Source organism: Macrobrachium nipponense, chromosome 36 (assembly GCF_015104395.2).
Source record: "Macrobrachium nipponense isolate FS-2020 chromosome 36, ASM1510439v2, whole genome shotgun sequence".
Lineage (NCBI taxonomy): Eukaryota > Metazoa > Arthropoda > Malacostraca > Decapoda > Palaemonidae > Macrobrachium > Macrobrachium nipponense.
The window spans coordinates 56,059,268-56,081,767 of NC_087220.1; the positions used below are offsets into that span (position 1 = coordinate 56,059,268).

At 35.0% G+C, this 22,500-nt stretch overlaps 1 protein-coding gene and 1 long non-coding RNA gene across 4 annotated transcripts in view; one reads left to right on the plus strand and one right to left on the minus strand.

Annotated features, from left to right (window-relative positions):
- LOC135203685 (uncharacterized) overlaps positions 1-11,425 on the minus strand; it is a 41,335-nt gene extending 29,910 nt beyond the window's left edge. Inside the window, 6 exon segments of the mRNA XM_064233584.1 lie at positions 2,458-2,552; positions 2,555-2,585; positions 3,043-3,068; positions 3,071-3,113; positions 6,114-6,175; positions 11,335-11,425. Of these exon segments, the coding sequence (XP_064089654.1) occupies positions 2,458-2,552; positions 2,555-2,585; positions 3,043-3,068; positions 3,071-3,113; positions 6,114-6,175; positions 11,335-11,422 (345 nt within the window). The 5' untranslated portion in view covers positions 11,423-11,425.
- The window catches only part of LOC135203690 (uncharacterized), a 336,388-nt gene that overhangs the window by 68,106 nt on the left and 245,782 nt on the right, over positions 1-22,500 (plus strand). The window lies entirely within an intron of this gene.

Sequence of the window (22,500 nt, forward strand, 5' to 3'; positions counted from 1 at the left end):
AGAAATGAAAAATTAAAATATTCGTTAGTTATTCAAGATACGGGAATGTTGGTGTAATGAAGAATTAAAATGATTAATTTGTTATTCAAGATACTGGAATTGCTGGAGTATAAAATGAACATGATTTTTCATCATTCATCATATTTTACATTTCCTCAGTTGCACGATGTTAAGAGTATTTTGTTTTGTTGCTTTTGATATTTTATACGAAAGATTATTATTACTTTTAATTTTTTATCCTCGTATGATGCTCTTATGTACAATGCGGGCTGCATCTGTCTCTCATGTTTGACTTCTTTTAATGGTGTAGCATTTATATGCACCAAGGGAAGAGAGAGAGAGAGAGAGAGAGAGAGAGAGAGAGAGAGAGAGAGAGAGAGATTGACGTAGGTTTGGGGGACCTGATCACCTTCTTTTAGGGAATTAGGGGACTTATGATCCTCTTACGAGGAGGAAGCTCAATAAGAAGGCAGATATTTGATACCTGAATTCTCTCTCTCTCTCTCCTCTCTCTCTCTCTCTCTCTCTCTCTCTCTCTCTCTCAAAGACACACATACACAGAGTTAAAGAAGATATTCATGTCAACTTTAAGTCCACGATAGAGGTTTTGTGAACATTCTCTCTCTCTCTCTCTCTCTCTCTCTCTCTCTCTCTCTCTCCTCTCTCTTAGTTAATGATGAAATTCATGCTCTATCCAGGCCAGTGATTTTCTGTCTTGACAAAGCTTTTTAAACAATTCTCTCTCTCTCTCTCTCTCTCTCTCTCTCTCTCTCTCTCTCTCTCTCTCTCTCACACAGAAGATTACCTCCTCTTGTACTATTTCTTATGATTGTCGAATGTTATGGAATCACTTTCCTTCGTCGAAAGCAGACCTATTTCACAATCCAGGTGAACGCTCTATATACCTTCCATCTTATACCACCAGATTATCACCACTGCTCCATCACGACTATCGTTAAGTCGTCGATTGTCTGCGACGTGAACGACTACTGTATATTGTGCGACTTAGGTTGCGTCACTCGGTGGTTTCGATAGGTCAGAAGGGGAGGGAGTGACTGGATATGGGATGTTTTTCGCGTCATTTTTTTTTTTTTTTTTTTTTTTTTTTTTATTGGATCACATATTTTTTAGGGCATTTTCGGATGATTTATTTTGTGGGGTGGGTGCGTGATTCAAGTGAATGTTGCTATAGATATTTTAGAAATGAATACTGGTTGTAAATTTGTAATGTTATAATATTGTGATGAAAGTTGTAATGAAATTTCTTAATGAATGCTGTTATAGTTTTCAAGGAATTTTTTAAGAATAAATTTCTTTGTTGAAGGATATTAAAGTTTTTTTAATGAATGTTAAAATTTTAAAATAAATGTTATGTAATCATTGTTTAATAAATTTTTTTTATTTCATTTATTGAATGAATTTATAAATTTTCATATAAAGAATGTTGTTTTAAATTAATTAATGAATGTTGCTAGAGAGAGAGAGAGAGAGAGAGAGAGAGAGAGAGAGATACTGTATAATAATACCTCTTACAAAAATCAAGGACATATATTTGACATGATTTCCTTCTTTACCCTGAGAGAGAGATGAGAGAGAGAGAGAGAGAGAGAGAGAGAGAGAGAGAGAGAGAGAGCACCCGCACTATCTGATACCGGCACCACGTAGAGTTATACGATTCCAACATTTCCCGATGTCTCACAATTCCTGATGTCGGCATTCCAACATTCCTCCGATATTACCCGATTCCAAGTTGGGCGTCGGGAATAGTTAGATTCCTAGTGCACCATGACTGGCGAAGCCTGCCTGCAGGTGGGTGAAGTTCGAGTTATTAATGACTCTCTCTCTCTCTCTCTCTCTCTCTCTCTCTCTCTCTCTCTCTCTCTCTCTCTGAAGGTCTTGTGCGTATATTTGTTTGTTTGCTTGTTTAGATTTCATCAGGGCATCCTTCCGTCATGGCAGGTCGAATTTTGGTCCTCTCTCTCTCTCTCTCTCTCTCTCTCAGTAAAGAAGGGAATCATGCTGCTCTCTCGCTCCCTCTCTCTCTCTCTCTCTCTCTCTCTCTCTCTCTCATCAGGGTAAAAAAGAAGGGAATAATGCTCTCTCTCTCTCTCTCTCTCTCACACACACACACACACACACACACACACACACACACACACACACACACACACACACACCTCGTTTACAGTGTCAGTCTTAATCATTTTATTGTTTAGTTAAGAAAAAATTATATTGATGTTTATTATTATATATACATATCCTTATATACTATATATAAATATGTATATATATATATATATTATATATATATATATATATATATATATATATAAAGTATATATCATGTATATATAATAATTTGATATATTATAGGGGATGGTCCAACTGTACAACCATAGGAAAGTCAATTAAACAAGCAAATTGCCAAACACGAAAACTCTATCATTCCCACGTTACCTTGATCTCCTTGTCCATGGCGCCTTTGTTTCCCTTATTCTTCTTCTTCTGCTTCTTCACCTGCGCCGCGGCCTTCGTATAGGTCTCCAACGGTGCTTGTGGGAGGAGAGGAACTTCTTCTGCTCGCTCTGTCAGGGGCGGAAGGAGGAGGAATATAGGAGGAGGGGTGTGATGGGTGGTGGTTTTCGCGTGGGGTGTGATGGATGTATATATGTATATACCTATATATATATATATATAGATATATATATATATATATAATATATATATATATATATATATATATATATATATATATATATATATATATATACACGTATATATATATATATATATATATATATATAATATATATCTACACTATGCATGATACTATAAATCACGATATATAAAATTCTTTGATGCATCCTAGATAAATATACAATTACTATTATGTATCCAAACGGTAGATATCGTCAGCTGATGTGTGGAAAATTTCAGTTTACACATACATACTTTCTAAGTATCGTATCAAGTTCATGAACGCAATAGCAAATAAAGAAATAAATAAATAAATATAAAAAAATATAAAAGAAAGTTACTTACCTGCAATACTTTCGTATCTTTGTCAAATTCGTCTCCAGCGGCACGAGAAGGTCCACGTAGAATGCCTTGAGCTGTGAGAAGAAAAAAAAAGAAACATTATCATCAATATTATTTCTATTAATAAGATGATAACAACAACAACAAAAATACAGTTGTTGTTTATCAAAAGGATGATGACAGTGATTTTATTATCGTCAGTGTTTATCACTGTGAATTTTATGATGGTGATAACTTCATCAGCATCTTTGTATTTTTACCAACATGATGAGGATAATGAGAGTAATATTATTATTATTATTATTATTATTATTATTATTATTATTATTGATTATTATTATATTATTATTGCTGTTGGTTTTGCTGTAAATGTTGTGATGATGGTGATTACAACAACATAAAAAACACTGTTGCTTTGATCAAAATAGTGACATTACTGAGATTAAAACTTATTTGTTGTTAATTTATCAAAATATTATTCTATTGAAGGAGATTGCTGCTTCAGCTGCATTAATTTTAAAGAAGTTCATTTCTATTCTTCTTATTACGGCTTTATCAGTACTATTTAGGTTGGCGAGTGACGCGCCTTTTGGATGCATATGAAAAGTCAAGATAAAGGAATGTTACGAAAAATTTATATATATTGAATATTAATTATTTATTAGTATTATTATTATTATTATTATTATTATTATTATTATTATTATTAAACATGTTATAATGCTGGTTACAACTACAATAACAACAGTTATGAGATTGTTATAACATATATTATTACTACAAAGTTGCGTACGGTTTTGGGTTATTTATCAAAAAGATATTATTAATACTATTATAGCTAATCGTCCTCCCTCCACGGATCCGTCCCCCCCCCCCCCCTCCGCCGGGGCCGGACAGCATCCGGACACGGGAAAGAGACTTGTATACTACTGTATAATTGAGGCCTATGACCGTAACCGCTGGTTAAAGGCCTGAGTCCTGCGGTCAGCTGCGGTTACAAGGACTCTGGACTGTTGTTGTCTTCAAAGAGCCCTCTCTCTCTCTCTCTCACTTCTCTCTCTCTCTCTCTCTCTCTCTCTCTCTCTCTCATCCTCTCTCTCTCTCCTTTTTAAGAGATTTTGTCTTCCTGTTTTAGTGTCGGTGAACCTCGGTCGTATGGATTATATATATATATATATATATATATATAATATATATATATATATATATATATAGTATATCTATATATGCAAATATTTACTTTTTCCTTATTTTAGTGAAAATTTGCATTTGTATGATGTTAATATTTAGGGTTATGAGTAATTAAGATAGATAACCCAAAATTCAACTTATTTTGTAACCCTGTTTCTACATATAAAATTATTATTATTATTATTATTATTATTATTATTATTATTATTATTGTATACCTGTTACCATGCATCATTAATCCAGTAATTAATCTTACTGTTATCATATTTCTATTATCTTGTTAATGCACTATAATCATCCCATTATTATTATTATTATTATTATTATTATTATTATTATTATTATTATTATTATTATTATTCAGAAGATGAAGCCTATTCATCTGGAACAAGCCCACCAATTGACTTGAAATTCAAGCTTCCAAAGAATATGGTGTCCATTAGGAAGAAGTAAGACGAGGTAAAGGGAAATAAAGTCCTTACTTATTATATATTCGCTTATTTAAAAAGAAGAAGAATAAATTAACGACTACATTAAAATGTATTAAAATGCAAGAAGAACTTACGAGGTTCCATCCCAGTGTATATTTAACATTTCGCCGTCTTGCATCTTTCGTCAAGCGCTATCTGGCAACTTTGCCCTTCATAGTGTTTACTCAAGGATAAACTCCCCACAACAGATGGCTCACAGCACCATTGTGTGATTGGCTCATTACATAACGAAATGTTCAGGATTTCGTGTTTTACGGCTTCGCGGACGAAAGCTCGGGTAAAAAAAAAAAAAAAAGAAAAAAAAATGACCGTGTAAAAGTCGGGAAAGGTTTCTTACTATATTTTTTTTTTTTTTTCATAAGGATATTGTCCTATGGTTCATGGGATGTCGGCAGTTGGTGTTGGATATTATTATTATTATTATTATTATTATTATTATTATTATTATTTTGCTAATAGGTTCCAGAAAAATTGAGTTTTTTTGTTGCTCTTGTTTTTATTTTTAATTTATTTTGGTTATTTTGCAACCAACTGTTGTTGCGTTTCTAGTGACATTCCTGAAACGAAGCTAACAAAGAACAAAGACAGAACAAACAACTGGGTATGTGCACAGGTCTCTCCCTTGGATCAAGGTAGAAATGCCATATGGCATTGGGTATACCGTTTCGGGATGCCGCAAACCTGCCAGGCTGCCCTCAGTGGGAATGAAGGCATAGGTGCTCTGGCAAAAGTGCCCCATCTGTCACCCCCAAAGAATCCGTTCTGTATTATCACTTTTTTGTGCTTAAATAAACTGTTTCTCCTTTGAGTTGGTTTCAGAGATGAACAAGATAGACCCATAGGGAAGTAGTGCCATCGGTGCACCTCACACGGTGTACTGTAAGCATTATAAACCATTTTCTTCTTTGAGTTGATGGTTTCAAAGGTAAACAAGAGCGTCCCGCAAGGGGGTAGTCCCATCGTTGCACCTCATGCATTTCTTGAAAAGTTCTTTGCAGCGTCCCTTCGGCCCCTTTCATTCCTTTTACTGTACCTCCGTTCATATTCACATTCTTCCATCTTGCTTTCCACACTCCTACTCCATAGGGGGTAGTGCCGGCAGTGCACATCATTCGGTGCAATGTAGGCATTACTTAAGGGTCTTTGCAGCGTCCCTTCGGCCCCTAGCTACAAACCCTTTTATTCCTTTTACTGTACCTCCATTCATATTCTCATTCATCCATCTTGCTTTCCACCCTCTCCTAACAATTGACCCACAGTGTAACTGCTTTCAGGTTTTCCTCCTGTTACACCTCTCAAACCTTCTTTACTCTCGGTTTCCCTTCCAGCGCTGAATGACCTCTTAGGTCCCAGAGCTCTCTGCATGTGGCTTAAATTCTGTATTATACTTACTATATTCATCTGTTGGCTCTGTACTTCCTTATAGACGTCCACCATCTGCATGAGACACATTCCTGAAATGGAGAAAGACAGTTACTGTTATGTGTATAATAGCACAGGGGATGGTTGATTGTTAGCTAGGATTTCGTTGGAGGGGGTTGGGGGGAGGGGTGTTGGGTTGGGAGGTCATTGCTATGACCAGATGACGCTTATAGATAGAGTTTGGTTGGGGGGGACTCTGCATTTTTGTCTTATCAGCTGAGATTATTTTTTTAGGGTTTTTTATCTTGACAGGGAGGTGATAAAATATATATATATATATATATATATATATATAATATATATATAATTAAAGGAGTCTGATTTCTCTTTTGGTTTTTACTGTGAAAAATACGTATTCTTGAATGAATTTATTTACTGTGAAAAATGCATATGCTTAAAGGAGTCAAATTTATTATTTTTTTACTGGGAAAAGTACCTGTTTTTTATGATTTATTTTTGAAAAATACATATTCTTAAGTTAATCTGATTGATTTTTTTTACTGTGACAATTATATATTCTAAAAGGGTTCTTATTTATGAATTATTTACTTTGTATGGCTTAAGGTCTTAGACTTTTTCAGCTGTCAACATATAGGATATGGAAGTATAGTTTTATCTGTTAATTAATCATTGTTTTTGTTATTTAATTCATTTTACTTTATTACGTTTGTATTCATTATTAAAAATTTTTTTCCATTGCAAAAATATGAGCATAAATTTTTCATCTTTTTTGAGAGATTAAATTTGTTCTCATTTTAATTCAAAAGTTTATTCTTATTATGGAAAAAAGTTCGATTTGATTATTTAATTGAAAAACAATTTAAAAAATCTATAATTTTGCAGTTTTATTGTTTTGCATGAAAATGAACATTTTAATCTTCCCTTGACCCAGAATCATAGTGTTTTTTCATTCTCATTTTTTTAAAATTAAGATTTTCATTTTATGACCAAAATAATAATAATAAAAAAAATTTTTACTGACGCTGTTTTGAGAAGGACAAATTTAATCAAGATTTTCATTTTATGTCCCAAAATATTTTGTTTAAATTCAAGTTGTTTTGAGAAAGACAAATTTAATCAAGATTTTCATTTTATGTCCCAAAATATTTTGTTTAAATTCAAGTTGTTTTGAGAAAGACAAATTTAATCAAGATTTCCATTTTATGTCCAAAATATTTTTTTTAATCAAGTTGTATTGAGAAAGACAAATTTAATCAAGATTTCCATTTTATGTCCCAAAATATTTTTTTTTAATTCAAGTTGTTTTGAGAAAGACAAATTTAATCAAGATTTCCATTTTATGCCCAAAATATTTTTTTTTAATACAAGTTTGTTTTGAGAAAGACAGTTTAAATTTAATCAAGATTTCCATTTTATGTCCCAAAATAATTTTTTTTTAATACAAGTTGTTTTGAGAAAGACAAATTTAATCAAGATTTCCATTTTATGTCCCAATATTTGTTTAAATTCAGTTGTTTTGAGAAGACAAATTTAATCAAGATTTCCATTTTATGCCCAAAATATTTTTTTTAATACAAGTTGTTTTGAGAAAGACAAATTTAATCAAGATTTCCATTTTATGTCCCAAAATATTTTTTTTAATACAAGTTGTTTTGAGAAAGACAAATTTAATCAAGATTTCCATTTTATGTCCCAAAATATTTTGTTTAAATTCAAGTTGTTTTGAGAAAGACAAATTTAATCAAGATTTCCATTTTATGTCCCAAAATATTTTTTTTAATACAAGTTGTTTTGAGAAAGACAAATTTAATCAAGATTACCATTTATGTCCCAAAAAAATTATTGTTTAAATTCAAGTTGTTTTGAGAAAGACAAATTTAATCAAGATTTCCATTTTATGCCCCAAAATATTTTGTTTAAATTCAAGTTGTTTTGAGAAAGACAAATTTAATCAAGATTTCCATTTTATGTCCCAAAATATTTTTTTTAATACAAGTTGTTTTGTGAAAGACAAATTTAATCAAGATTTCCATTTTATGCCCCAAAATATTTTGTTTAAATTCAAGTTGTTTTGAGAAAGACAAATTTAATCAAGATTTCCATTTTATGTCCCAAAATAATTTGTTAAAATTCAAGTTGTTTTGTGAAAAACAAAATGAAAATATTAATTTTATGACCCAAAATAATTTAAATTTTTTTATTCAAGTTGTTTTGAGGAAGACAAGTTAAATGAAGCTCTTCACTTTATGACCCAAAATCATTTTTTCATTTTTTATTCAAGCTGTCTTGAGAAAGACAAATTTAATGAAGCTCTTCATAGTATGACCCATTTTTTTTTTATTCAAGTTTGACTGAGACAAGTCTCGCTCATAAATGAGAGACCCACCACTTTAAAATCTCAATCAGTAATAGTTTTTCCTTCAGGGGCATAATTAAGGAAGCGGCGTATTTCATTCCATTAAATTAATGGGTTTCTTTCGCTCGTTAATGACAATTCATAATGAACTCGCTTATTTGCGTATACGGTCTGTGACAGAGAATTGGCTGCTCGCAACCTCAAGGATGCCTGCCTTCATTGAAAGGTTTTCAAGTGATTGGGTATGTTCTCTCTCTCTCTCTCTCTCTCTCTCTCACACACAAGTCTTTGAGACATCCTAATCCTAATCCTTGTAACTCTCTCTCTCTCTCTCTCTCTCTCTCTTGACAAGATCCTCCTGTGATAAGTCTCTCTCTCTCTCTATATACCTATATACCGAAGAAGAAAAGTAAACATCATTCATGCATACCAAGAGACAGAAGGATCTTGTTCCAGAAATCAGAAAGTGAAAAAAGGTCTTTGCAAAAGAAAAAAATGCATGGAAAGTTATAGAACTAAAAAGTAAGATAGAAAATGCAGAACAAAATATTATACACTCAAAAGAAAATGAAACGGACTTGGAAGAAAAAACCCTATTAAATATCAAGCAAAACCCCAAACTATTATACTCATATGCGAAGAAGATAATAAAAGAAAGAAGAAGAAATAGGCCCTCTGAGAATTGAAGGGAGATTAACGAATGAAAAAAAGGAAATTTGCAACATACTGCAGAACGATATAAAGAGAGAATTCACCCTAGAATAGATAATGAAGATATGATATAGAAGTAAGGGACGAAAATAGTGAATATTTAGGCTGACATAGAAATTAATGAAGCTGATATTGTGCAGGCAATTAATGAAATTAAAAATGGAGCTGCTGCAGGGCCGGATGGAGTCCCTGCTATTTTGTTAAAGAAAGTAGTTCATTCTATCGCAAAGCCACTTGCAATATTATTAAGACAAAGTGTAGATACAGGCAAGATTTATGATGAGCACAAATTAGCATATACATCACCCCTACTTTCAAAAGTGGATCAAGACTAGAGGCAAGTAATTATAGGCCTGTGAGTCTAACATCACATATTATGAAAGTGTATGAAAGGGTAATGAGAAAAATATTATGAAACATTTAATAAAAAATAATTTGTTTAATATAGGACAACACGGTTTCGTACCCGGAAAAAGTACACAAACCCAACTGTTAGTCCACCGTGAGAACATATTCAAAAATATGAAAAGCGGAAAATGAAACAGATGGTTGGGGTTTATCTACGACCTTTGCAAAAGCTTTTGACAAAGTAGACCATAATATATTAGCAAAGAAAATTAGAAAACACAATATCGTAGATAAAGTAGGAAGATGGTTAAAAGAATTTTTACACAACAGAAAACAGATAGTTATTGCAACGATGAGAAATCGGAATGAAACCAAGGTAATATCCGGTGTGCCACAAGGTACGGTGCTAGCTGCAATATTGTTTGTTATTATGATTAAGACATAGACAGTAATGTTAAGGATTCGGTAGTGAGTAGTTTCGCTGATGACACAAGAATAAGTAGAGAAATTACTTGTGATGAAGATAGGAACGCTCTACAAAGAGACCTTAACAAAGTATATGATGGGCAGAGGTAAATAGGATGGTATTTAACTCTGATAAATTTGAATAACAATAAATTTTGGAGACAGAGAAGAAAGCTATATGCATATAGGGGCCTAATAATTGAGACAATCACAAATAAGGAAGCAGTTAAAGACCTTGGTGTGATGATGAATAGGAACATGTTATGCAATGATCAAATAGCCATTCTGTTGGCAAAATGTAAAGCAAAAATGGGGAATGTTGTTACGGCACTTCAAACAAAACAAGAAAAGCTGAACACATGATTATGCTTTATAAAAAAACATATGTTCGTAGTCCACTTGAATATTGCAATATGATATGGTACCCACACTATCAAAAGGATATTGCACAATGAGAGTGTACAAAGGTCCTTTACAGCTAGAATAGAAGAAGTTAAGGACCTAGACTACTGGGAAAGACTACAATCCTTAAAAATTATATAGTCTAGAAAGAGAAGAGAACGCTACATGATAATTCAGGCATGAAACAGATAGAAGGAATAACAGAAAATATCATGGAACTAAAAATATCAGAAAGAGCAAGCAGAGGTAGATTAATAGTTGCCCAAAACTATACCATGAAAAATAAGGAAAGCACACAGAACATTAATCCACTACGCACCAGCATCGATAAGCAGCGTCTATTCAATGCGTTGCCAGCTCATCTGAGGAATATATCAGGAGTGAGCGTAGATGTGTTTAAGAATAACGCTCGACAAATATCTAAACTGCATCCCAGACCATCCAAGATTGGAAGATCAAAAGAAAATTACCGGAAGATGTACTAGCAACTCTCTGGTAGACATTAGAGGCGCCTCACACTGAGGGACCTGGGGCAACCCGACGAACTGGAAGGTCTAAGGTAAGGTAAGGTAAGGGTCTCACTCTCCTCTCTCTCTCTCTCTCTCTCTCTCTCTCAAAAGTCTCTCTCTCTCTCGCCTCATACTTTTCAAAGATATTTTTGTTACTAGGCATTTTTGTAAAACTTGTTAGAACCTCTCTCTCTCTCTCTCTCTCTCTCTCTCTCTCTCTCTCTCTCTCTCTCTCGTCTCTCTGTCCCTTCACGTTTAAACATATCAAACCAGTCCATATCTTCCATTAACAAACAAACCTGTGTGACGCCGATCTCCAAAAACCCAATCAATCAATTAGTTGCCTCTTTCCGTGACATCATCCCACCTGGCTCTTACCTATGTCGTTGTGACGCCAGTTTTTAGAGCAGCCACGGCTCAATCAATTGATCAGTCTTACCTATATCCGAAGACCCTCCCCAGAGACCTTGCTGCGAGTGTCTGGCCACCTTCGTCAGCGCCTCCAGGTAGACTTTGGATGCTGCCATCGCACCTGTGGACAGGAAAAAATGGTGTTTGTTATTGGGATTAAAAGGTGGAACGGATTTCTTATTGAAGGTTATTGTGGGATTCAATTAGCATCATTTGAAATCTGAAATACTTTTGGTGGTTGTGAATCAAGAAATTTTACAGTTTGTGGATGACAGAGGTGATATTTTCGTCGGTTTTATGATATTTTATTGCTCAATTGTTGTGGTTGTGTGTATATACTCTTGGACTTAGTGATCTCTTGCCCTGTCATAGACAGGGTGTCCATAAAGTCCCAGTACCATTCTGAGCAATAAATGCTTGTAATGGTACTGGGACTTTATGGACACCCTGTATATATATAGATATATATTGGTTTGATATGTTTAAAAGTGAAGAGAGAGAGAGAGAGAGAGAGAGAGAGAGAGAGAGAGAGAGAGAGAGTTCTAAAAAGTTTTACAAAAATGCCAATATATAATAATATATATATATATATATATATATATATATATATATATATATATATATATATATATATATATATATATATATATAATATATATATATATATATTATTATATAATTAAAATTGCATAAGAGACATCCTTACTTTATAAATTTTATAAATACTTTACAAATGATTCATTACATAAATAGGTAAGACAACCCCCAAATTCCAGAAACTATTGAGCATAAATTATAGATTTTCCTTTTTATATGTTGGTGGACACCCAGCTCGCAATCTCATCCCAAAAACCAATACAAGGAATATAAAACAGCCTTTGGTAGGAATAAGCTCGCCACTGTGGAATGGCGGGTGTTACCTGCCTACCTGAGAATTACAAGGAGTTACAAGGATTAGGTTGTCGCAAAGACTTATTAGTCCATCCTAAGAGGAGACATCGTGTGATCACTTATTTGTAGGAGCAGGTTTTACTGTACATTCACAGTGTCCTAATGATTTTGTCTAGCTTTCTTTAAAGCTCTTCCACACTGTTGTTGCTGTTTACAACTTCTGGTGGCAGTTTATTCCACGTATAACATATATTGTATGTGAAGAAGTTTCCACAGTGGGATGTGTTGTATCTCTTCAGTTCTAGTTTCCATCCATTATATCTAGCCTGGTTTCTTTAAACATAGAAAGGCTACTATGTACTTTTGAAGACGTTTGGAATAGGAGTATGTTTCATTTCAGAGAGAGAGAGAGAGAATATCCATACAGTATCTTGCATTCATTGAAGAGATGAGATGTTGTATCTCTGAAGAATTTTCTTTTGATGTTTTTTGAGGTAAATGTTGATGGATGCCTGTCGGGTGCGACAAGAAGAAGAAGAAGAGAAGAAGGGTGTCTGAACCAACCCCTTAAGGACTCTCAATTGAAAACGGGTAAAAAGGAGGAAGAAGACATTCCACGTAATACGATTCTCATTCATATCTCGGTCATTAAAGGGGCCACCACAGTGTTGCTGTCTATAGAAATCGCGTTTGACACGTTTCCGCCCCCTCCCCCCATCTTCTTCACCCCCCCTCCCCCCCAGCCCCACACCTTTCAATTTCCCGTTGTTTTGTCTTTAGGACCGGAGACGTTCATTACGAAAGTTAATTACGCGGCCTGCTTCTCTCTCTATCTCTCTCTCTCTCTTCGCGAAGGACGTCAGCATTCCCCACAAGCTAATCGTGAATGGAGTTGGATCCCGTGGAGAGAGAGAGAGAGAGAGGAGAGAGGTACGAAATTGATTTTTTTAAGTATTCCAATGAGAGAGAGAGAGAGAGAGAGAGAGAGAGAGAGAGAGAGCTGCATCAGTTTCAAGTTGAAATGCTTGTGTGAAAGAGATAGTGTTGCATTTAATTGTTTGCTGAAGTCCAAACCACCTGAGAGAGAGAGAGAGAGAGAGAGAGAGAGTGTTGTTGCCTTTGTGCTTCGTAGACAATCAGAGGCTGCCTAAATGAATATGTATGGGAGGGCACATTCAGCTTTGTTATATATGGACCTTTTAACGAGAGAAGAATTATCCGTATACGTGTCCGATACAAAGACCTGGTTTACGGTAACAAAGCGTCCGCCCAGCAGCCTTTGATTTGAACTAATCGTCTGCACGTGTCGCCAGCCATACCCGTATGAAACGTGACTGCTCGCCTATCTCTCGTGTCATGTCATGGTGAGGGAAAACTTTTATGTATAAAATGGACACTAGTGCCAATGTCTAACCCTGCATGTATAGTGGACTTAAGTGCCGTTATAACCACTTATGTATAATGGACATAAGTGGTATTATAATCCGTATTTATAATTGGCATAAGTGCTAATATAACCCCGTATTATAATGGGCATAAGCTTCAATATAACCCCGTATTATAATGGGCATAAGTGCCAATATAACCCTTATGTATAATGGACAGAAGTGCCAATATAACCTCGTATGTATAAGGGACATAAATCCCAATATAATCTCGTGTTATAATGGACATAAATGCCAATACAACCTCGTTTGTATAAGGGACATAAATGCCATTATAATCCCGTATTATAACAGACATAAATGCAAATATACACTGTATGGATAATGGACATAAGTGGCATTATAACCCCTTATTTATAATGGACACAAGTGCCAATGTAGCCACGTACACCTCTACGGTACGGTTTTGGTGTAGCGTTTCAACCTGTACCATTCACGTATAGAAGCTCCAAGGCTTTTGTTTGATGAACCTCTCTCTCTTTGAAGCTTTTGTTAAACGTTTAACCATCCGTATAGGCGGCCACCCCCCCCCCCCTAAAAGAGGCTTTTGTACATTGGCTTTTCTTTCGGGGGCGCTTTTGTTGGAAGCGCCGCTCGTCTTTTGTTTTTCGAGTAATTTCCAGGGATGTTCCTCCCTGCTTTTGTGTCCGCTGAGGAGTTAATTGCTTCAGCCGCTGCGAGTAGTAAGTGTTTTTGTTGTGTCATAACGCTTTTGAGAGGAGTCTCCTCTTCCTCCTTCTGTGTTTGAATCGCAGATTTGAACAAGATTAATAATAATTAGCGTTTTTTTTTTCTTTTAAGTTTAGCATTTTTTATTCTCTCTCTCTCTCTCTCTCTCTCTCTCTCTCTCTCATCTCTCTCTCTCTCTCTCTCGTCTTCTCTAACATTAATATATATATATTATATATATATATATATATATATATATATATATATATAAGTTAAATATTTATGATAAATAGATATATAACTATAAACATATTTATATGTATATGTATATATAATGTATATATATACATATATATATATAATGTTAAAATATATTTATGATAGATAATAATAAATACAAAAATATTTATTTGTAAATTTATGTATAGTATATATATATATATATGTGTGTGTTTGTGTATGTATGTTATATATTTATATATAATGTGTATGTATGATGTGTGTGTGTGTGTGTGTTGTTTGTTTCCTCCCGCAAACGCAGACAAATAGAGGAGGAAGTGGTATACACTATTCGGCCATTAGAAGATCTCCCTTGCGACCGGAAGCATCAGGTTCCATCGTTTTCTTTCCTTTTGTGTTGTGTGGCTTTGGAAGGGTTGCTTTGCCTGTTTGTTTGTTTGTTTCTGTGTTTCTGTGTTTGTGCCTGGGAGCGGTTTTGTTATCCTTTAAAAGAGTCTTGGTTTTTTATTTTTTTTTATTTTCGATTTTGTGTTCGTGAAGCATTTATTGTATAGTTTAGTTGTAAGTATTGCTGAATGTAAATATATCTAATTTTCATCTACAAGTATTTTATTTATTATTTTTTAGAATAAGAACATATATTTTTTATTAAAACTTATTTTATATATTTTTCGATTCCTGTCTAGTAATGTAGGAAACAATCAGTAGTATATTTTAAATATTATTTTATGCATATATACTATATATATAGCATTGGTATCTATGTGTTTTTATTCTAGAGTGAGGTCGTTATTAAAGCCTATACTTTTTGTTAATTTATTTTGGCTTTTAATTAATCTTTTTAAATCAGGCAAACGTTCAGTGTTTTTTTCCCCACGTGTTTGGGGTTTTATGTATTGCAATATTTATTCCGTCAGTTCCACGAAATATATAGATGAACTGACCTGAGTTTCTAACTAAAGTTTGCTGAAAGACTCTCTCTCTCTCTCTCTCTCTCTCTCTCTCTCTCTCTCTCTCTCTCTCTCTCTCTCTCTGTGAAAAAATACTGTTGTAAAAGAAAAGATGTTAGTGTGGAAGGTCTTAAGAGTGGATGGGTCTCCTGGGTACCTCTCTCTCTCTCTCTCTCTCTCTCTCTCTCTCTCTCTCTCTCTCTTCTCTTTTGGGTTTTTCTCGATCTCTACCATTCTTATACTTGATTCTGGGCGTTGTTTGAATGAATTTTCTCTGATCTCTATACCATTCTTCCAACCGAATTTTCGATCGGCGGTGTTTGATAATAAACAAGTGAATGAACCAAAAAATATATATATCATATATATAACATATTATATATAGTCTATTCATATATATATATACTATATATAACATATACTATATATATATATATATATATATATATATATATATATATATATATATATATATATATATAATATATATATATATATATATATATATATTACAGTATTTGTGTTTAGTTTGGGTGAGATCAGATGAGGTTAAAAATGTGATTGTCACAGGTAATTTGGGGTGTGGGGAAACATATAATGAGATTATTAAAAATGATTCTAAAAAGGCTAATTTTTAAAGATACGGCGCCCCCATATTTTTCAAGGAAGGTTCCGGTATATTCCAGTTCGGGAATAGGCCCGCCCACCGAATTCGAAGGGTGCATTCGGAAGGAAAACATACGGAATTGGGAATAGAATGAATCACGGTGACGATAGCACGGTTGGTAGACTCGATTTAATCGTCTTGGTGGTTGCTAGCTAGCTATGTGTTGTTTTATCTCTCTTGGCTTGGCTGGTCAGGATAAGGTTGATGGTCCCGTGGGTTAAAGCACGTCACTGATACGTCTTCATTCTTGGTTTTCGGGGTTCGAGCCCATGAGCCGACGAATTTCTTATCAACTAAAACATTCCCCTATGGGTAACATAAGAAAATATGTTAATTCCGAGATTGAGCGAATTGAATATGAAAGGATATTTGTAGCGTCATGCTTGTATATGAAGCTAGGTGATGTAATAAAATAAATTTCATGTATATATATATATATATTATAATATATATATATATATAACATAAATATATATATATAAATATTAGTATAGATAGATTTTTTTAGTAGAGAGAGAGAGAGAGAGAGAGAGAGAGAGAGAGAGAGAGAGAGAGGATCGTGCCTCTGTGACGGACATCTTCCGTTGGGGTTGCGTGTTGACAGGGCTCGTTCTCTGTGCTTGCTTTCCCTCCATTTCACTTGGTAGAGAGAGAGAGAGAGAGAGAGAGATGTGTTTCGTTACGCTTGCTTCTTCACAGTTAGTTGCTGGGGTGGGGTGGGGGAGGGAGAGAGAAAGAGAGAAGTTTTCTACAAATAGAGAGGGAGTATCGAATCGTTCTTCAGTCTTTTTCCGCGTTACGAGAGAGAGAGAGAGAGAGAGAGAGAGAGAGAGAGAGAGAAAGTAGTCTTGTTACGCTTGCTTTCTTACATTTAGTTGGTGGACAGAGAGAGAGAGAGAGAGAGAGAGAGAGTAGTCAGTTACGCTTGTCTTACATTTAGTTTGGTGAGAGAGAGAGAGAGAGAGAAGAACTGTTCCTTAGTCTTTTTTTACATTGGTTTGGTGAGAGAGAGAGAGAGAGAGAGAGAGAGAGAGAGAGAGAGAAAGTAGTCTTTTTACCTTGCTTTCTTACATTTATTTGTGGACAAAGAGAGAGATTTTAGAGAGAGGAACTTATTCCTTAGTCTTTTTTTATATTGTTTGGTAGAGAGAGAGAGTAGAGAGAGAGAGAGAGAGAGAGAGAGAGAGAGAGAGAGAGAGGAGCCATTCGTTATGCTTGCTCTCCCAAATTGGTCGAAAGAGAGGGAGGGAGAGAGAGAGATAGAGATATAAAGGGGGAGGGGGGGAGAGAGGACCCATCCGATATGCTTAATATCCCTCTCTTAGTTTGTTGACATTCACGTAAAGGCTGTTTTTATTTGTTTAACCTCTCGGTGTGGATGTTTGTATATGTTTGTTTCTCTTGTTTGTTGTTCCATTTGTCCGTTTGTTTCTGTTTTGATCTGATGGTGTTTTATTTAATTATTTCAAATAGAATTGGAGCGTAAAGGTTTAATGATTCTTCAGTTTGACCCGGTTTTTAATAAGTTTACCAGAAATAATAATAATAAAAATGGATAATAATAATAATAATAATAATAATAATAATAATAATAATGACATAAATAACATTTGGAAATATTCAGTAAATTCTGATTTCTGTGTCTGTAAAGAAATATTGATTATGGCTTTAAATGTCGGTTGTTATTGATTTTATTGAGAAACATTATTATTATTATTATTATTATTATTATTATTATTATTATTATTATTATTATTATTAGGTTGTTGTTGTTGTTGCAAAAAAGGAAAAGGCAAAGTAATTTTTCTGTCCCATATTCACATATAGCTCACTTTTAACCGTTTGAATCCTTTGTAATGTTTCCTCCCTCTCTCTCCTTTCTAATCGTCCTCTCTCTCTCTCTCTCTCTCTCTCTCTCTCATACCGGCGCGTCTCTAGTCTCGTTGTGACCCCATGTAATTTTGACCAAACCTTCCTAAGGTTCACTCCACAATTCATTTTTTTTTCCAATTTGAGTGACATTTGAATTTCTATTCCAAAACATCCAATTTTTCATATATCGTTTTTGATTCATCCCACAAACTGCGTTGCATCTCGTTACGTATGCAATGAATCAGAATGCAACTGATGTGCAACTGATGCAAGGAAGTACGTTGTTTATGCAAATTCTTGTATGCTTTTACGTTTAATTTATTCATGTGATTTTTTTATGAAAAAAAAAAAAAAAAAAAAAAAAAATTTGGTGGGAGGGGAGGCGGGGGTGTGGGGGGGGGGTGTGTTTTTATTCATGTGATTTTTTTATGCACCATTTTTTTTTTTATGTTGGTGGGAGCGGCGGGCCGGGGGGGGGGGGGGGGAAGAGGAGGAGGAGGATGTTGGATGTGTTGGGGAGTGGGATGGGGAGAGGGGGCGTTTTTCTGGGAAGCTGTACTGAATTACTGAATGGGATATGGATGGAATGAAGGGAGTTTCTAGTTGGTCAAGCAGAAGTATTGTAATTATAAGTAAGGAGAGCGTCTATCGCTCTCTCATCTCATCTCTCTCTCTCTCTCTCTCTCTCGCTGAAGCGAAGTTTTATATACCATTATAATTGTGTTATCTCAAATTCTTCTTTTTGACAGAAACAGATAATTAATTACTCGCACTCATCATAAGTAAATATTTGTGGTTTTAACGAGGCAGCGTTCGTTCTCTTTTGAGACAATTAAGAACTCTCTCTCTCTCTCTCTCTCTCTCTCTCTCTCTCTCTCTCGCTCTCTCTCAACTTTTTCGGGGGCTCTTAGTCAGAACTGCCCATTTAACTATAGCCCACTAACGCATTCATACACTTGCAAAAGTCCTCCTTTTCCGGTCTAATTGGTTGGACATTTCTGTTTGTTGGGGGTGGTGGGTGAGAGGAGGAGGAAGGGTGGGTTTTGGGAGTGCGGGGTGGGGGGGGGGGGGGGGGGGGTGGTAGTCGGTACGCGTCCGATCCGCGTATTCAACCAAAACCGTAAGGGCGATGGGACCTTATCGGACGCTGCAAATGTCAGCCTTACGCCAAGCGCCTTGTGTTCGGTGCCTCCTGCTTTTCATCTGGTCTGGTTTGTTCCCCCGGGGGTTTGGGGGGTTAGTGATCAAGGGGGAGGAGTGGAGGGGGAATGGAAAGCCCCTGGGGTAGGTCCTGGCCCGCTTATTACTTGGAGGAGGGGGGGAGGCGGAGAGGAACCTCCTTGGACCAAAGATCCTTACCTAGTTCACTTCCTCTTATCCTGATTTGGGAATAATAGTTACGAAACATCTACACTGTAGTAAATATATCTTAAACACGTTGGCAGTTTGTCGCATACACAGGTTGAATACAAGTCTGCAACATATTGGCAGTCCTAACCAAGTTCCTTGTACGATTACCCAGCCTTCACTAAAGGTTCGCTCCCACTTACGGTCGTTGACGTGATGATGTCAACTTGTTGGTGATATGTATGTGAAAAGTTTCTGACCTGAGTTTATGACATGCTTCACCGTTCAAGTAGCAGATACCTCTTCCTCTAAGTAGCAGGTCTCAGTTGTCACAGAAGATTGAAAGTTGAAAGTAGCCCTTACAAAAGATGGTTAAAGTCATTGATAGTCACGTGACAGGGTTACAGAACTGGGGCTGGGGACTTCACTGATGTACAGTAGACCAAATAAATATTGTTACTGCCATGCTCCATCCAGCAGTACTGCTCACGGCATGCACGCAATTTATCCCCATCGAACACACTTCACCTCCAGGTTTTTCTGATTCCCGTAACCAACATCATATCCTTATCTGGTGTTCCGTTTCAAAGGGCCCTTGGTACCTGGCCACTTAATTTTGCTAATTATTTACCTTACATAGACGTAGCTCTGCCCAATATCACAGAGCCAATACAGAGCAGGAGAGGCCTTACACCTTTGCCTTTAAGACCTTTTGGTTTTTTATATCACACGTAACAGTATTGTCTTTTCAATTCGACTGTCGTCTAGTCTTTTAAAATATATGAATGCATTTTGCCTGTGATGGAGAGGCAAAGTGTTTTAAATTTGTAGGGCTTTTATAAAGGAGGAGAGAGAGAGAGAGAGAGAGAGAGAGAGATTTATGAATTTTATATTCGACAGGAAATGATTTAATGGTGTAGTATACATAATCAATTCAGTAACATGACAAGAGGCTTTCATGTCCTGAAACAATTAGGGGCCGTTGGCTTAATAGGACTTCAGACAGATTAATAATTGAAGGGACACCAAGGATAGTAAGTGGGCTAGTAACCTGCCCCTCTTTTCTCTCTTTTTCAGTGCTCCGTTTTCTCTTTCACACACTTACTCTTTAAACTAATCTTAATGTCGTTAAATTGGAGAATATTTAAATAGATAAACCACGTGATATTTAAATCGCGTGGAATATTTAAATCGTTAAAACGTATTTAAATGGTTAAACTGTGTAATATTTAAACAGTTAAATCATGGAATATCCAAATAATCAAATCGGAGAATATGTAAATAATTAAATTGTAGAATATTTAAATGGTTAAATCTTGGAATATTTCAGTCCTGGAACATTTAAATTGGTAAATCGTGAAATATTGAAATCGTTAAAGCTTGGAATATTTTAATCGTTAAATCATGGAATATTTATATAATTAAATTTAGGAATATTTCGATAATTAAATCGGGGAATATTCAAATCGTTAAATCGGAGAATATTTGGATGATTAAATTGTGGATTATGTATATAATTGAATTTTGCCATGTTTAAACAGTTATTTTTTGGAATATTTAATTAATTAAATCGGGGCATTTTTAAATCGTTGAATCTAAGAATATTTGCAACGTTAAATCGAGGAATATTTATATGATTAAATTTTGGAATATTTAAATCATTAAATCGGTGCATATTTAAATCGTTAAATCGTGGAATATTCAAGTAATTAAATCCTAGAGTATTTGACTCGTGATTCGTAGAATAATTTAAATATTGAAGCATCATCCTAAATGGGGGAAGTATTTTTATTCCTTGTCATTGGAGTCGCCTTAATTACCTGGACACTTTTCGCACAGTGTTAATTGCGTTTATTAGAAATGATTAATTTATGCATTATCTTTAGTGGGCAGCCGTGGAAGGATTACTTTACATTCATAACGAATTTTTATGTGATTTATTTTTATTATTGAGGTTGTTGTGGGCGTAATTATTATTATTATTATTATTATTATTATTATTATTATTATTATTATTATTATTTGTTGCTACTGCAGTTTTTGTCATGGTTGTTCATGTTATTGTTTTTGATGTTATTTTTTATATGATTGTTTTCATTAACATTAGAAATCATAGCAGTTGTTATAATTTCTTATAGCTGATTATGAGACTCTCTCTCTCTCTCTCCTCTCTCCCTCCCTCCACTCTCTCTCTTTCGTATTTCTCTTTCTCTCTCCCCCCCTGAGACTCCTCTCTCCTCTCTCTCTCTCCCTCTCTCTCTCTCTCATAATTTCACGTCTAATTCTTCAATCATCGACAGTTTTTGTGAAATTCTGCCCGCCTACGACTTTGATACTTATAGGCATGGCGACGCCAGCCACTGGGGATTGGGGGAGGCCGAGAGGAGGCCTTTCCTCATTATCCGAACAAGACAATTCTGTCACTTAATTGGCCATTGGGATGCTGACAGGTTGATGCAATCAACCAATCGTGTTTACTTTCTCCTCGTAATAATAAGCCTTTTGGGATGATTGCCATAGACCTGCAGGGTGTATTATGTGCACATACGCGGACACGTCCTCCGTATTACGTATAGGTACTGTACGTGTATGTGTGGTAGTTATGGTAGTGATTCTAGAAGAAGGATTGTATAATAGTGAGACTGCAGAAGAGGGATTGTTGAATAGTCAGTCTTGAAGAAGGATTGTATAATTGTGCTTGTTGAAGGATGTATAATAGTCATTCTGGAAGAAAGATTGTATAAAAGTTATTTTGGAAGAAGGATTGGATAAAAGTGATTCTGGAAGAACGATGGTATAAAAATGATTCTGGAAGGATAGTATAAAAGTGATTCTGGAAGAAGGATAGTATAAAGGTGATTCTGGAAGAAGGATGGTATAAAAGTCATCGTGGCAGGAGGATTTTATGCTCGTAATTCTGGAATAAGGGTTGTATAATAGTAATTATGGAAGAAATATTGTATGATAGTCATTCCGGAAGATTTATTGTATAAAAATGATTCCGGAAGCAAGATTGTATAATATTCATTCTGGAAGAAGGGATGTTTAATAGTAATTCTGGAAGAAGGAATGTATGATAGTAATTATGGAAGAAAAAAAGGTTCCACAGGAAA